General features: G+C 32.2%; 3 protein-coding genes across 3 annotated transcripts; 2 read left to right on the top strand and 1 right to left on the bottom strand.

The window, feature by feature from the left end:
* The first annotated feature begins 1,658 nt into the window (after positions 1–1,658).
* LOC110815973 (agamous-like MADS-box protein AGL62) lies at positions 1,659–3,080 on the top strand. Its single transcript, XM_022043957.2, has one exon. The coding sequence runs from the start codon at positions 1,838–1,840 to the stop codon at positions 2,819–2,821; it is 984 nt and encodes a 327-aa protein (XP_021899649.2). The 5' UTR covers positions 1,659–1,837; the 3' UTR covers positions 2,822–3,080.
* A 1,646-nt stretch (positions 3,081–4,726) lies between these two features.
* On the top strand, positions 4,727–7,065 carry LOC110816029 (Transmembrane amino acid transporter family protein). The gene is made up of 3 exons (XM_022044039.2): positions 4,727–5,021; positions 5,240–5,850; positions 6,290–7,065. The coding sequence occupies exons 1-3, from the start codon at positions 4,838–4,840 to the stop codon at positions 6,848–6,850; spliced, it is 1,356 nt and encodes a 451-aa protein (XP_021899731.1). The 5' UTR covers positions 4,727–4,837; the 3' UTR covers positions 6,851–7,065.
* Positions 7,066–8,875: 1,810 nt separating this feature from the next.
* LOC110815972 (WEB family protein At3g02930, chloroplastic-like) lies at positions 8,876–13,123 on the bottom strand. Its single transcript, XM_088222548.1, has 3 exons — positions 12,774–13,123; positions 11,869–12,067; positions 8,876–11,533 (listed from the first exon to the last, which is right to left on the bottom strand). Exons 1-3 carry the CDS (start codon positions 12,788–12,790, stop codon positions 9,092–9,094), a joined length of 2,658 nt encoding a protein of 885 aa, XP_088078674.1. The 5' UTR covers positions 12,791–13,123; the 3' UTR covers positions 8,876–9,091.
* Positions 13,124–14,138: the final 1,015 nt, after the last annotated feature.

Below are 14,138 nucleotides of genomic sequence, written 5' to 3'. Positions count from 1 at the left end.
AATAAATGAATTTTACATTAAAACATCACTATTATTTTTGTCTCTTATTGTGTGTTTTGCATGAAATTTTATCTTAAAAAGATTCATGTATGTATATTTTGTGTATATTCGAAAAAATTTTGTTTCGTTTTATTAAAATTTAAATTTTGACATCATATTTTATATATATAATTACTGTATATATCCCATGATATGTTATATTGTATTATAAATTTTGAGCTATGTATGTATATATTTTGTGGACTCATTGTATAAAAATAACATGAGCAGAAATTGCGTTTCATATCGAGTTTTAGAACGTTACATGTCGTCGTAAATTTTACGTGATATCTGATGTGATATTTTAAAAAAATATATATATTTACTGGTATGAAAATTTCAAATTAATACACAAATTAAAATTATATTAAATTATGTATTCTGAATTTCTCAACATCCCAAATCCTTCTTTTTCTTTCTCCTTTCACCCTCCCTTGAGTCAACATAACGCAAAAACAATATTGGCCGAACTTATGAAGTAAATTTTTTTTTCTCAACTGACCTTTTTCCTCCTCCCAGATTTTTTCTTTTTCTTCGTCATGTCACCTTTGTGCACTAGACAAACTCTCAATCGAGGCGAGGCAACATCGACTCATGGGTTGCCACCAACAGCACCACTTGTCCCGTCATTTGAGTCTCCTTCGTCGTGTTAAGGGTTTTTATGGTAGACAAATTGTTGATCTCGGACTTTCTAGTGACAATACTATCAATTTTTTTTGTAGTAATATTTTAACAAAATTAAATTGGTCTATTAATGATATATAAATATGTTTAACAAAAAAAGAAAATTTTTGTTCGTAAAACAATCTAAACTTATTTACGTATAAAATTTTTTAAATATCATTATAAATATAATGTGATATCTGATATAATATTCACTTATATTTAGATAAATTAGAAGGTGTCACGTGTTTTTGTATTTAAAATATAATATCCCACTTAACAACATTAAAAGTGGGTTAAAGAAAGGAATTAAATGAAAGATTTTTTTAAAAAATAGAAAGATCAATTTGAATAAAAATTAATAATACTTAACAAAATCATTATTCTTCCCAAACTTAAAAAAGTATATACTGTTAAAGTTACGAATATATTTTGGAGATATTAAATAGTTAAGAATTTATTATATTTAAATTTTAATTCACTAAAATATTAACTAATAGATTGTCAATAAATTTTTAATTACATAAATTTTCATTAAAATGAATGTAGTTCATGATGATATAAGAATAAGGTGGTGTATTTTATATTTGACCTTTTGGATAGAGTTGAATTTACTTTATATATATATATGTATATAATATATTGTTGCATATATATATATATATATATATATATAGTGTTGCAAGAAATACTACTATCATTTGTTTTAAGTAAAAAATGATTGTATGTATATGTATATGTATATGTAATTGGGATATTTTTCAGATTATTTTATATAAATATAAATAAAATTATCATTAATGAATTATATTCATGTCTTATAAATAGAAACAAAAATATAAATAAAATCAGCCAAAATATAATTTAAAAAATCTTTATTTCTGTATATATGCGTATATATATATATATATATATATACCATTATAGTTGCTTTTAACACAATTAATGCACCAAAATCAGAATTTAAGAAACAAAACAGAAATGGAAAATTTAATCACAAAATCTCACTTCCATTAATACAGAAGATTTTCCCTTACAGCTTCCTAATATACTTTTGTTTGCTTCGCAGGAATTTCCTAAAACCAATAACAGATTCTGAAACCAAGAAAGATTTCTCACAACGAACTGAGCTTCAATGATGAGAAGACGGAAACTCGCAATGGAAAAGCGGGAAACGAAGGAGCAAAGAGCTGTCACCTTCTCCAAACGGCGGCGAGGTCTGTTCAACAAAGCTGCAGAACTCTGTGTCCTCTGCGATTTTCAGGTCGCCGTCTTAGTTTCTTCTCCCAATCCTGCCAAACTCAACAAGTTCTACACCTTCGGTTATTCCTCCGTCAATGCTGTCCTCGACGCTTTCCTCAATAGCCGTGCTCCTCCTCCCATGGCGGACGAAACGAGAGCATCGGTTCTCTCTCTCTGTCAAAACATTCAAGTTTTAGAGCGGGAAGTGAAAGAAAGTCGGCGACCCAGAGAGAAGAAACAGAAAAAGATTGAAGCGTTTTGGTTCGATGTTGAAGATTTTGATAGGTATCGGGCAATTTCAGAGTTAGATCTCATTATATACAAGCTAGAAAAGCTGAGAGAGAATGTGATGGTCAGGGTTTCGGTTCCTGATTTTTCAACACCGATTCAAAATTCTGTTTCTCCTATTTCTGTCGCCACCGGAACTAACCCCAACGAGTTCAATAGCTATTTCCAGAATCATCATCTTTTGACTTGTAATTTTAATTTGGGGAAAAGAGCTTCAATCTCTGATTCTACTCTTGTTGCTACAACGAGCAACGATAATCAGTTCGATTGTTATAACATCAATGGCGATCGTGATGATCATCTGACTGATAATCTCCAATTTGTTGGTTCTGCTACCAACAACAACGGGTACGATCATCATTATGGATACAATAACCCCAGAGGTGATGATAATCTTTGCTCGTTGGATGATCAAATAGTTGGAAGTTCAAGGAATGATCTGTATGAAGCTCCACATTTGTTTTCCAATGACATGAATATGACGAATCCAACAAACAAGAACTTTCCAATTTTTCCGGCAGACATTAATGGAGATGGAGGTAATAATGTGTTTGACCACTCAGGATTACTGTTTTTCAACGATAATTGACCTTTTTGTTCATCCATTGATGATCATGACTACTTCTGAAATACATACATACATATATATACACACACACATATCTGAGTTTGTTCAATTCTGGTGTGTTCATGAAACATCAATGGAAATTGAATAATCAATAAATTGATGGGTTTATATCTTCAATTCCATATATGATTTATAGTTTGACGGCAGATGTGTTCGCCAATCATCACGTCATATACTTTGCATTCTCTGAATCTCTGTTGTAAAAAGAACATTAACAATAATTAAATATATGAATTAAAAATAGTATAACTTATATAATTAAACAAATACATTATATATATATATATAAATGTTGATAGGTGTAATTTGATTTTTTTAACAAAAAATTTATATATTTCAATAATTTTTAAATAATGACATATACAATAAACAGAATTTATTTAAATTCATAATATTCGAACTTATAATATCGTAAATGAGAATTAAATTAATTCGATTGTGAGTCTGAGTCGAAATCTTGAGAAGCAACGTTGATGTCAACTGGAACGATTTGCATTTTATGTGGTGGGGGAAGATCACGTCGCATTTGGATATGATTCGTTTGGCATCCGCAAACACTGCATGTCTTATAAATTCTCGCATACTGAAAGATACTGCAAATACGTGACGTGCATATACATATATATATATATATATATATATACATGTATGTATGAAAGTTGTCATGGGGGAATTAATAAGAGCAAAAGCAACTCGTGTCGATGAAGCCTTTGTGTTTTTATCCCACCTGAAGGCTGAATCTGCCGCCATGAATACCACTGTGGGCTGCCTAATACATATATATGTGTGAAAATATATATGGTGTAATGTCGTATCATGTGCAAGATTCGGATTCTCACGTTACAATTCTTCATATTATCGAATCGATTAAACACGATAACATTATACTGTTAGTTACGTTTTATAAATTTAGTATAGATCGCGAAATTTGTCGGTATTTATTTGATTTATATTTTTTTTTTACTCATTCTATATATAAATATTTGAATAGATAATAAATATTTTTATGAATTAAATGATATATAAATTAATCATAATATAATATAAATAATTTAAAAATAATACCCATAAGAGTACGGTCAAACTCAAATTTATGATTTTTTATAAAAAAAAAATATATGGTGTATGGAACCATTAAATTAAACAGTAATTATTTAATTTAAATATTTAAAAATTGTACTTAAACGTTAAAAAATTTGCTAACAATAAATTATATAATTTCTTATTAATTAATCCAATATGTTATTCCAGAATCTAATTATTTAAGACTATAAAATTATTCAAAAAAACTATATGTATATGTTTACGGCTTTGTAATAATAACTGTAGATGTAAAGAAAAAAGTGAATAGAATTATGTTGAAAGGTAGAATTGGCCAAGTCTTCTGGAAAATGTGTAACGAAGAAAAATTAGTCAACCAATTTATTATTAATTTAATTTCAACGCTCCGACTTTACTTGATTCTTCAAATAATACATTTACTTATACACTATACATATACATGTACATATACATAATACATATACATATGGGTTTCTAATTACAATCAAATTACAACAATAATTTGGCCTCCACCATTATTACTCTTTTTTACTTTTCAAATTCAATTATCATCGGAATATTATTGAAACCAAGTTGGTCTCAACTGGCCAAGTCACCTGGAAGATCTGGAATGATCAATGCCGCCTTATGATCAGTTAGGTGCATTTATTCCCTTCTCAATTAACCCACATATACACACATATATATATATATATATTCCGTGCATGTATTTGCATGTACAACTCACTCTCCTGTTGTTTCCTTGGATTCTCATTTCCTTATCTGTGCTGCTATAAATACCCTCGTTGCCTTGCTTGTTTTTCTCAAGTATTCTTCATCTTAAACCAGATTATATCTATAGACGTTTATACATACATATCTATATATATATATATATATATATTTCTCTCAAGCAAGAATATTCGAAAGAAGAAAATGTGCGGAAAACTGAGAGAATGTGTAGTGGCAAATGAAGATTCAAGCAGGAAATATAGAAGCTGCAACGTTTGTGTAGAGGAAAACAAAGTCTGCAAATGTGTAGATGATGATGCTCAGCGCCACCCACAAGCCAATAGTTCATTTTCTCACGCTGTTCTCAACATGATTGGCATGCTCATTGGTAACCCATATACATATACATATACATATACATCTACATATATATATTCTTATATTTGGTAATTAATCACTTTACGGATTCATATCATTAACTATTACTGAACTGAATCGTTATTATTTAAGTTTTTTTTTTTTTCTTTATAAGATGTTGATTTCAGAGTCTAGCTGTACTTCTATATTATATATCACGTATTGATGAATGTATAAATTTTTATATAGGTTTGGGACAGTTATCAACTCCATATGCCCTACAAAATGGAGGATGGTCTTCCAGTTTCCTTCTAATCGGACTCGGAATAATCTGTGCTTACACCAGTCATATTCTGGGAAAATGTCTTGACAAAAACCCTAAGCTAAATAGTTACACAGATATCGGCCATGAAGCCTTTGGGAAAAAAGGAAGAATAATAGCTGCAACCTTCATCTACATTGAAATTTTCATGGCTCTTGTTTCCTACACCATTTCCCTCCATGATAATCTCACTACCGTCTTCTCCGGCATCACCACCTTCGAGAATATTCCGGCACCGATCACGACGTCTCAGTTGTTAACCACGATTGCCGTGTTGATAGCTCTTCCAAGTATATGGCTCAGGGATCTCTCCTCCATTTCTTTTCTTTCTTTTGGTGGGATTCTTATGTCGCTCGTCATCTTCGGTTCTGTCTCCTTCACTGCAATTTCTGGAGCTGTGAAACCTGTACAGAGTATACCAGTTCTGCAACTACGTAAAATTCCAGCCATTTCTGGGCTTTATGTCTTCAGCTATGCAGGTCATATTGTTTTTCCGAACTTATACAAGTCCATGAAAGATCCTTCCCAGTTCACAAAGGTCAGTTCCTCGGTTTTCACCTCTCCTTATTAATATATACAGACATATATATATGTATGCGTGATTGTGCAGATGAAAGTATATGTTGTATAATATATATTACATATAGAGAATCTTAGAATTTGAGCTCCACATAAATGGGAATAATTAACTAAGGAATATGCTTTCTGCATTGATGCTTTTACCATATTGCTATATATATATATATATACATATATATATACATAGATGCATGGTCATTGAGGGTGACCTGCTGACATATATACATAGAGAATTGTTAAACATATATATATATATCATATATACATTGAGAATCGTGGAATTTGAGCTCCACATATATTGGAATTATTAAACTAAGAAATCTGCCTCGTGCTTATCTTTAATATATATATGTATATATGTGTCTGTGTGTGTATAATAGTTTGTAATAATGTTGCAGGTATCAATAGTGAGTTTCACATCAGTGACAATATTGTACACCGGACTAGGATTTCTGGGTGCAAAAATGTTTGGATCATCCGTAAATTCTCAGATCACCCTAAGTCTACCAACTCATCTGGTCATCACCAAGATTGCATTATGGGCAACTGTACTTACACCCATGACAAAATATGCTCTGGAATTTGCTCCATTTGCAATCCAACTTGAGCAGAATCTTCCAGCTTCCATGGCTTCCAGAACGAAGATGATAGTGAGAAGTTCCACAGGTTCAATTTTCCTCATCCTCATTCTGGTTCTAGCTCTATCTGTTCCTTACTTCCAGTACGTCCTCAATCTCACTGGTTCATTAATCAGTGTTTGTATCAGCATTATATTACCATGCATCTTCTACCTCAAGACCTGTTGGAGGAGTAGCAGTAATCAGATTATATCAAAACCTGTTTTGATTCTTAATTTGATTCTCATTGCTTTTGGTTGTGTTATTGGAGCATTGGGAAGTGTTTCCTCTTTCAAGTTACTTGTGGAACACCTCAACAGATCTCATTCCTCCAGTACTTAACCCTTATATATATAGATATATATACATGTATGTATGTAATAGTTTGTAGAACTTAACTGGGAATTTCTTTTTCTTTTATGGGAAAGAATGTAATCGGGTAGTTTAAGTAGTGCTACGAGTACAAAAGTTTTGATGTATGATGAAATTTTTGTACGCTTAGCATTTATATATATATATATATACATAAATAATAAAAGCGACTTTAGTTTTGGAGTGGAAAAGTAAGGTTTACATATATCTTTTTTTGTCAGTTTATGTATATATTTCTTTGTCATTTTCGTCTTTTATTTTTATTGTTGTTTAATTTATTAAAATGAAACATAGAAATAAAAAAATAAATTATAATAAATAATAAAATTTATAAACTAATTTAATAATTTATTAAAAAAATCTCAATATATATTTTTTAAAAATACTAAATCAGCTTTATTTTATGCCAAATTACTTTTTGACTTTTAAAATTTTTTGCCAGAGTTGAAATGAGACATAAAGTTTGTGCCGTCAGATTACGTGGGTAATTAGTGAAACAACTACTAAACTAATTATTAATTAGCATCACATTATCGATTAATTAAGACATAAAATCTTTTAAATATATTTACTTTTTAATTAATATAAATATATTCTCTATTATATATTAAATTTACTTCAATAAATATAATATAATATATATAGTTATTATTGTGGAAAGAGTAGTGATGATTGACAGTTGAGGAAATTAACAGTGGGAATTTATTTTCTTTTATGAGGCCTGAAAAGGGTAGTAAATATTGTATATATTTTCAGTGATATTTTAGAAATTAAACTAAAAAGGTCTAATAATCCTCCCATTAATACCTCGTAATTAATTGGAATGCCAAAAAAGAAACTGACTAAGAGGGAAATCCGAGTGAGTCAATGACTGAATTTGGCGAAATTAGTCGTTTGTTTCCTTATATATATATATATATATATGTATATATGTATCTATAACCTAAGAGCTTGTCTCCTACCTCCACCAACTTCCAATCTCCTGCTACAAAACTCAAACAACTTCCATGGCGGCAAGAGTGGAGGAGCAGAAGAAAAGTAATGGAGACTGGAAGCCAAAGAGTAATTTTTTGGACCACTGTAATTTCTGCAAGAACAAGTTGAATGACTATGCTACTACTTATATGTATAGGTAAGCACTTTTTCACTTTTTCACCTTTCCATATACCTTCGCATATATACATTTATGTTACATATATTACAGAGTGCCACTAAGTAATCATCTAGTAGTTTTAACTACTAAATTTTCCGAATTAAAACCTACCCTTTATTTTCTCTCTTCCTCTCTCTCTCTCTGTATATATATATATATACACACACACATATCATCTTTGATATATATATATATATATATGTATGGGGTGGGTATATATGAATATAACTGAACTGGGATGGAACGAAATGCAGGGACTTTGCATATTGCAGCCATGGATGCCGGAAGAAACAGATGCAGCTGGAAGAGGAAGAAATTAGAGAACAAGAAAAGAAGAGGCTTGACAACAAGAACAAGAAATTGGTTGCTGATATCAAACATCAACATGCTGATTCCTTGTTTTTCGTACATTAATTCCAATTATCATCACATTCATTAGATATATTCATATATTAATTTACAAGAATATCCTCTTTAACTTTTATTTAAAAATTGCACAAATACCTTTTATTTCAACATTATATATAGATATTACAATTATTTAACACACCCTTTTGCTCTTTCCTGATAATGCCTAAATCTCTATATATAACCTAACCTTTCTTAACTACATAAACCTTGATGCTTGACAAACAGATATATATATGTATAGACCATGCAAGTAGCTGACTTAAGTTATGCATAAGTATGATATAATGCTACCCAATCAAGTCTCTACAAAATCAAACAATGAATATTTTTTCCATCTAAACAAAAGACAGACAAAAACGAATACAATTTCGAGTTATCGGTTGGTTTTTAGCGAAATTTGGATACGAGAAATGGTGGGAAAAAAATCAAGGTAAAAAAAGAATCTTCATCACATACAAATTTATCCCAAAGAGGGGAATCACATTTGAGATAGAAGCTAAAGATAATACAATCCTCTCCATCTTTTTAAAACCTACTCTGAAAATCAAAAGCAAAATAATAAAGCAAACATCCAGAGGTTCAGGTTCAAGATAGTATGCAATATACCTGGCTAAGAGTCAGGCCATTACTGATATCTTCTTCTTCATCTACTTCTGGTTGCTAGCAGCCTTCTTTTTCAGAAGGTTTCCGAACTTACGAAGCAGAGGTTTCTTTTTCTTCTGCTGCTGTTGCTTTGTTGGTGAGCTTCCCCCATCATCAACATTATCTGTTGAAGATAGTCCATTCATCTGATCTGAGCTATCACCACCCTCCACCTTTGAGTCTACTTCCTCATCAAAGGACTCCTGCTCTGCTTCTCTTTCGGGCGACGCCTCTTTCTTTTCTATCGTGCAGCTCTCCCACATCTTGAATTCGACTTCTACTGAGTCATCGTCCTTTTCTTTACTCTCACCTTCTTTTGGTTTCCCATTTGTGTCAGTCGTAGCAGTAGCAAGAGGAATAGTCTCATCCTTGAAGCCGTTATTCTCTTCCCGTGATTTTTCTTCTCGTTGTTCTTCACATTTCTGCAGTGGAATCTCCATCTTAGGCTTTTCTTCCCCCCTTCCATGTCCATTCTCTTCAGAAAATTCAACAACTTTTGGAAGTAGATCATAGTCCTTCTCACTGTCTGTCAGTTCACCATTTTCCTGAGTTTGTTTACTGGCCAATGCTTCTTCAAGTAACTTAGACAACTCCTCGATCTTCTTCAAAGAAGCAGCTTCCCTGTCTCGGAGTTCCTCGTTTTCCTTCAAAGAAGCAGCTTCCCTAGCTCGTAGTTCCTCACTTTCCTTCAAAGAAGTAGCTTCCCTAGCTCGGAGCTCCTTGTTTTCCTTCAAAGAAGCAGCTTCCCTAGCTCGGAGTTCCTCATTTTCTTGAATTACACCCTGCAGCTCAGTTTCTTTATCCAATAAACTCTCTTTCAATTTCATGGTTTCAGCCTTCGCTTCTCCAAGGGTTTCCTGCAAATAAATTACCTCCGCTTCAACCTCTTTCAGACTATCATTCAGCTGAGATTCTTCCTCCTTTGCTGCGGAAGCTTCTTCCTCACTTTTTTGAAGCAAACCTATTAACCTATTTATTTCTTTTTCCATTGAAGTGTTCTCTTCCTCCGATTTCTTTACACAATTCATTAAGTGAAGTTCTTTCTGCTCCCACTCAACCTTAGAGCTCTCAAGTTCATCCTTAGATTGTTCTACAGAATTTTTCAGAGCATCAATCTCATGTTTTGCATCATCGAGCATATTTTCATATTTCTCATTTGTAGCTTTAAGGACCATTCTCAGATCTTCTATTTGGCTCTCATAATCTTCATGCTCAACTTGACTGGATAATAACTTCTCTTTTGCCTCCCTTGCTTCTGCAGAAACTTCATGCAATGCCGAAGCCAAACTTTCCATTGCTTTTTTGCTCTTCTCCTCTTCTTCCCTCGAATTCTCTAACTCATTAATGAGTTTGTTTTTCTCTTCTAAAAGGCTCTGAACACTTGAAGCTGCAAGTTTCTCATTATTCAAAGCCTGAGCTTTCTCTTCCTGTACAGCTAGAAGTTCAGTCTTCAATGATTCTACTACGTTTGCCATCTTAGAGGTTTCTTCCTTGGCCATACCTAGATGGTGTTCAGATTCTTCAAGATCCCCTCTCTGTCTTCCAATTGTCATTTCCAATAATCCAACCTTCTCTTTAAGGGCAGTAATTTCAGATTCTGCATCATGTAACAAATCATTGTTTCCCTCTAGTTGTTTCATAACAGAATCTAAAGATTCCGAAGCAGATCTCTCCAGCCTCCTTGCTTCATCAGCCTGCATCTCTAATTCTTCAACTCTGTGTTTCCACTCGGCTACTAAATTACGTGCATAAGATTCAGCCATCCTTGCAGCTTCTAGATCAACATTAAGCTGCTCAATAGTAGCCTCTCTTTCTATCAACTTCTTCTCAAAACTTCTTGCTTTATCAAGTTCTTGCGTCAAAATATCTATCTCTGACTTAAGTTTCAGCACTGCCTCATTGTTTTCGATGGCCTCAGATTCATGCTTTGAATCAAGCAATGCCTTCAACCGGGTCAACTCAGATGAGAGAATCTCCACTTTCTCAGCGTGCATCTCAGCAATCTTAGTTGCATCATCTGCGTGGCTCAGGGCCTGATCCTTTGCATCAGAAGTCATGGCAAGCTCTTGTTTCACTCTCTGGAGTTCCTGAGTGGTAGAGAGTAGAGCAGCAACGTCAAGAGCATGTTGGTTTCGAATGGATTCAAGCTCTTTTTTCCATTCTTCTTCTTTCTTCTGAGCAGCTTCAATTCCTGCCTGCTCCATTTCAACAGCTCGGAATTTCTCAATCTCAGAATCCTCCTCTGCTCGTTTTTGAGCAACCAAAGCCTCCCGGAGTTTCTCATTTGCATCTTCAGATACTTTTTGTGCGTCTCTCAATTCGTCAAGGGCTTTCTCTTTCTCTTTCTCAATCAATGCTATCTGCTCCTTGGTTTTCTTCAGATCTTCCTGCAGCTGACTCAACTGAGCCTGTAACTCCGAACTCTTTGCAACCCGTGCTTGTGGTTTCTAAAGACCAAAGGCAAGATACAATGTAGGTCAACTTTCTCACACGAAACAAACTAGGCATCTGCTTTCTATCCAGAAAAACTCCATATCCAAATAAACTCAATCCCAGAGTATTTGAAAATGTACAACTTGTCTGAAACATTATCTAAACAAGTGATAGAAACATGCTTCTCATAAGGTCAACAGTCAATACCATGTTGAATTGAATATATACAAGATGTCTCAAGCCTTTTTAGCAATCAAAATTTACATAATAAAGACTGAAAATAAAGCTATTAAAACAAAACAACATTGTTCTAGATGCTGAAGAAACAATGCAATATGTTAGCACTTACTTCAGGAGGTGTAGCAACCTTGGGCGACCGGGTGATTGTGGGCTTCGAATTAATGGATCGTGGGGAGCGTTCGACTGAAAGGCGTGAATTTTGGAGGGAAGAGGGTGAATCAGTTTCTGATTTAGTCACTCCCCTACTTAGTTTACTAACTCTAGGAGTTGCTGGTGATGATTTGGCAGGAGTTTCAGATAACCCAGATCTATTTTCAAGTTACAGAAACAGAAAAAAAAAAAAAATCATCATCATCGTAACATTTTATAAGATGAATAATGGTCAATCTATAACGGCAGAACCCATGTCAAATTTCAAACATATAGGAAAAATATGGTATAGAATTGGAAGAAAATAGACTGGATGGATCCATGTTAGACATAGGTATCTTGCATATAATTTTACAGCAAACACTTGCTTAAATACATACAGATCTAAACCATATAAACAAAGCAAAAAAAAAGTAGAGGAGATTAATTAACAAATTTTTTTTTTTAAAAAAAGATCAGGACTATACCCACTTGAGAAATTAAATCAAAAAACGAAATTGATGAAGAACAAATAGTACGCTGTGTGAAAAGGTGGGAAATTCAACAAAGTGGAAGGGTAGATATTACACTTGAAATTACAGTGAACCTGAAACATAACACTACAAAATCAGATGGTAGATCCAATCCAATAGCAACAAAATCAACTACCCAGTTTCCAATTTTTCTCTTTTTTTCCTTGCAAGAAATAAAATATAGAAGAAAAAAAGGAAAGTTTCAATTTTTTGATATGTTTTTAGTACTAGATGCAATTTGACAAGACAAAAGAAGTAGATGAAAAAATAAAGCAAAGAAAATGAAGAACGCATATCAGATCTAAAAACCCAGAAGGGAATAAAATAAAATAGAGTGAATAGAGTGACCTACTTGGATTTGGAAGCCATGGAATGTGAAGCAGAGAGAAATGAAAGAGAAGAAGCAGGAATGAAGGTGAGAGAAGAAGAAGGTTGGTGCTGCTAAATTGCTGACATTCTTCTTGTAAGTACGTATCTGAAGGGGCGATACTGAGTCTGATTTCTTAGGAAACTGTTATATTTTCCAGAAGAAGATCATGGGAACCAAACAGAAAATAAAATTATGAGAAAAGGAGAATTTACATACAAACGCACAGGAAACCAAATTATTGGGGGTTGGTGTTGTGTGTCTCCAGAGTGGCCACACTCAAAAAACAACTCACTTGCAAATTATATTTAACTATCTCTTTCTCCCTCCCTCCCTCCCTGTATTTGCTTTTTCAATTTTTGTTGTGTATATGTATGTGTGTATATATATATATATATATATATATGTAAAAAGACGACATTAGGGCTGGTGATTTTGTGGGTAGGGTAGTGACTTTATCAGAGGCAAAGATACCTGTGAATTTCTACCTGCTGACGACTCTGACCACTTTGCTTTTCCAGAAAAGTGCATGGGTCATTCGCGTTTCAAAAAATTGCGCCCACTTCTTTCATATATATACATATATATATATATATGTTTTTAACATTAATTAAAGATTTACTTCTTAACTTTTATCCATTTGCAGTTTAATGTCCATTCTTTTAATTATTTTTATTTTTATAATTTAAATTTTATTTAATTTTAAATTTTCTACATTTTTTTTTAATCTAAGTTGTAAAAAGTGTTAATTAGATTTATATAAATGATGAATAAAAATTCAACTTACATTATGCTGCAAATATTAAAAAAAAGTTACTTAAATTAAATAATATTTGTTTACTAAAAATACATAAATGTCATATCTCACTAAATATATTTTTATATAATCTTTAATTATTCCTGACACTATAATGTTTTTATTAAAATACATTTTTATTTTTTTTCACTAAAACAGATGCTTTATTAGTTTACACTTAACACTGTTGTTAGTAGTGGATATAATATAATAAAAGTAATTAGGTAGGATATGGTAAGATAATGATATAAAAAAAAAAAAAGTGCATATCTTATCATACGGTAAAAATATTTATAAAAAAATATTAAATACCATATTAACATTTTCTTAGTTTATATTAATAATGGTGATAGTAATGATAATTATTAAAAATAAGATCCGAGATGGTAGTAAAAATTTTGGCAGTATCGGTAATAATTCTAATTGAGATAATAATAATAACAGTTAACAACAGTAAAGTTGACAACCACGACAAAAGTGACAGTGATAATGATAATAATAATAAAAATAATACTTACAATAGTAACAATTACATCAATAATGATAGTAATAAT

Source organism: Carica papaya, chromosome 6 (assembly GCF_054855325.1).
Source record: "Carica papaya isolate Zhongbai chromosome 6, ASM5485532v1, whole genome shotgun sequence".
Lineage (NCBI taxonomy): Eukaryota > Viridiplantae > Streptophyta > Magnoliopsida > Brassicales > Caricaceae > Carica > Carica papaya.
The sequence above is the reverse complement of the archived record's forward strand: the minus strand, read 5'-3'. Positions and strand labels throughout refer to the sequence as shown.

Bases quoted from the DNA above. Each gene is read 5' to 3' on its own strand.
- LOC110815973 (XM_022043957.2), top strand. From the start codon at position 1,838: ATGATGAGAAGACGGAAACTCGCAATGGAAAAGCGGGAAACGAAGGAG.
- LOC110816029 (XM_022044039.2), top strand. From the start codon at position 4,838: ATGTGCGGAAAACTGAGAGAATGTGTAGTGGCAAATGAAGATTCAAGC. The intron at 5,022-5,239 runs GTAACCCATATA...ATTTTTATATAG, and splicing joins CATGATTGGCATGCTCATTG to GTTTGGGACAGTTATCAACT. The intron at 5,851-6,289 runs GTCAGTTCCTCG...ATAATGTTGCAG, and splicing joins ATCCTTCCCAGTTCACAAAG to GTATCAATAGTGAGTTTCAC.
- LOC110815972 (XM_088222548.1), bottom strand. The intron at 11,534-11,868 runs GTAAGTGCTAAC...TTTGGTCTTTAG, and splicing joins AGGTTGCTACACCTCCTGAA to AAACCACAAGCACGGGTTGC.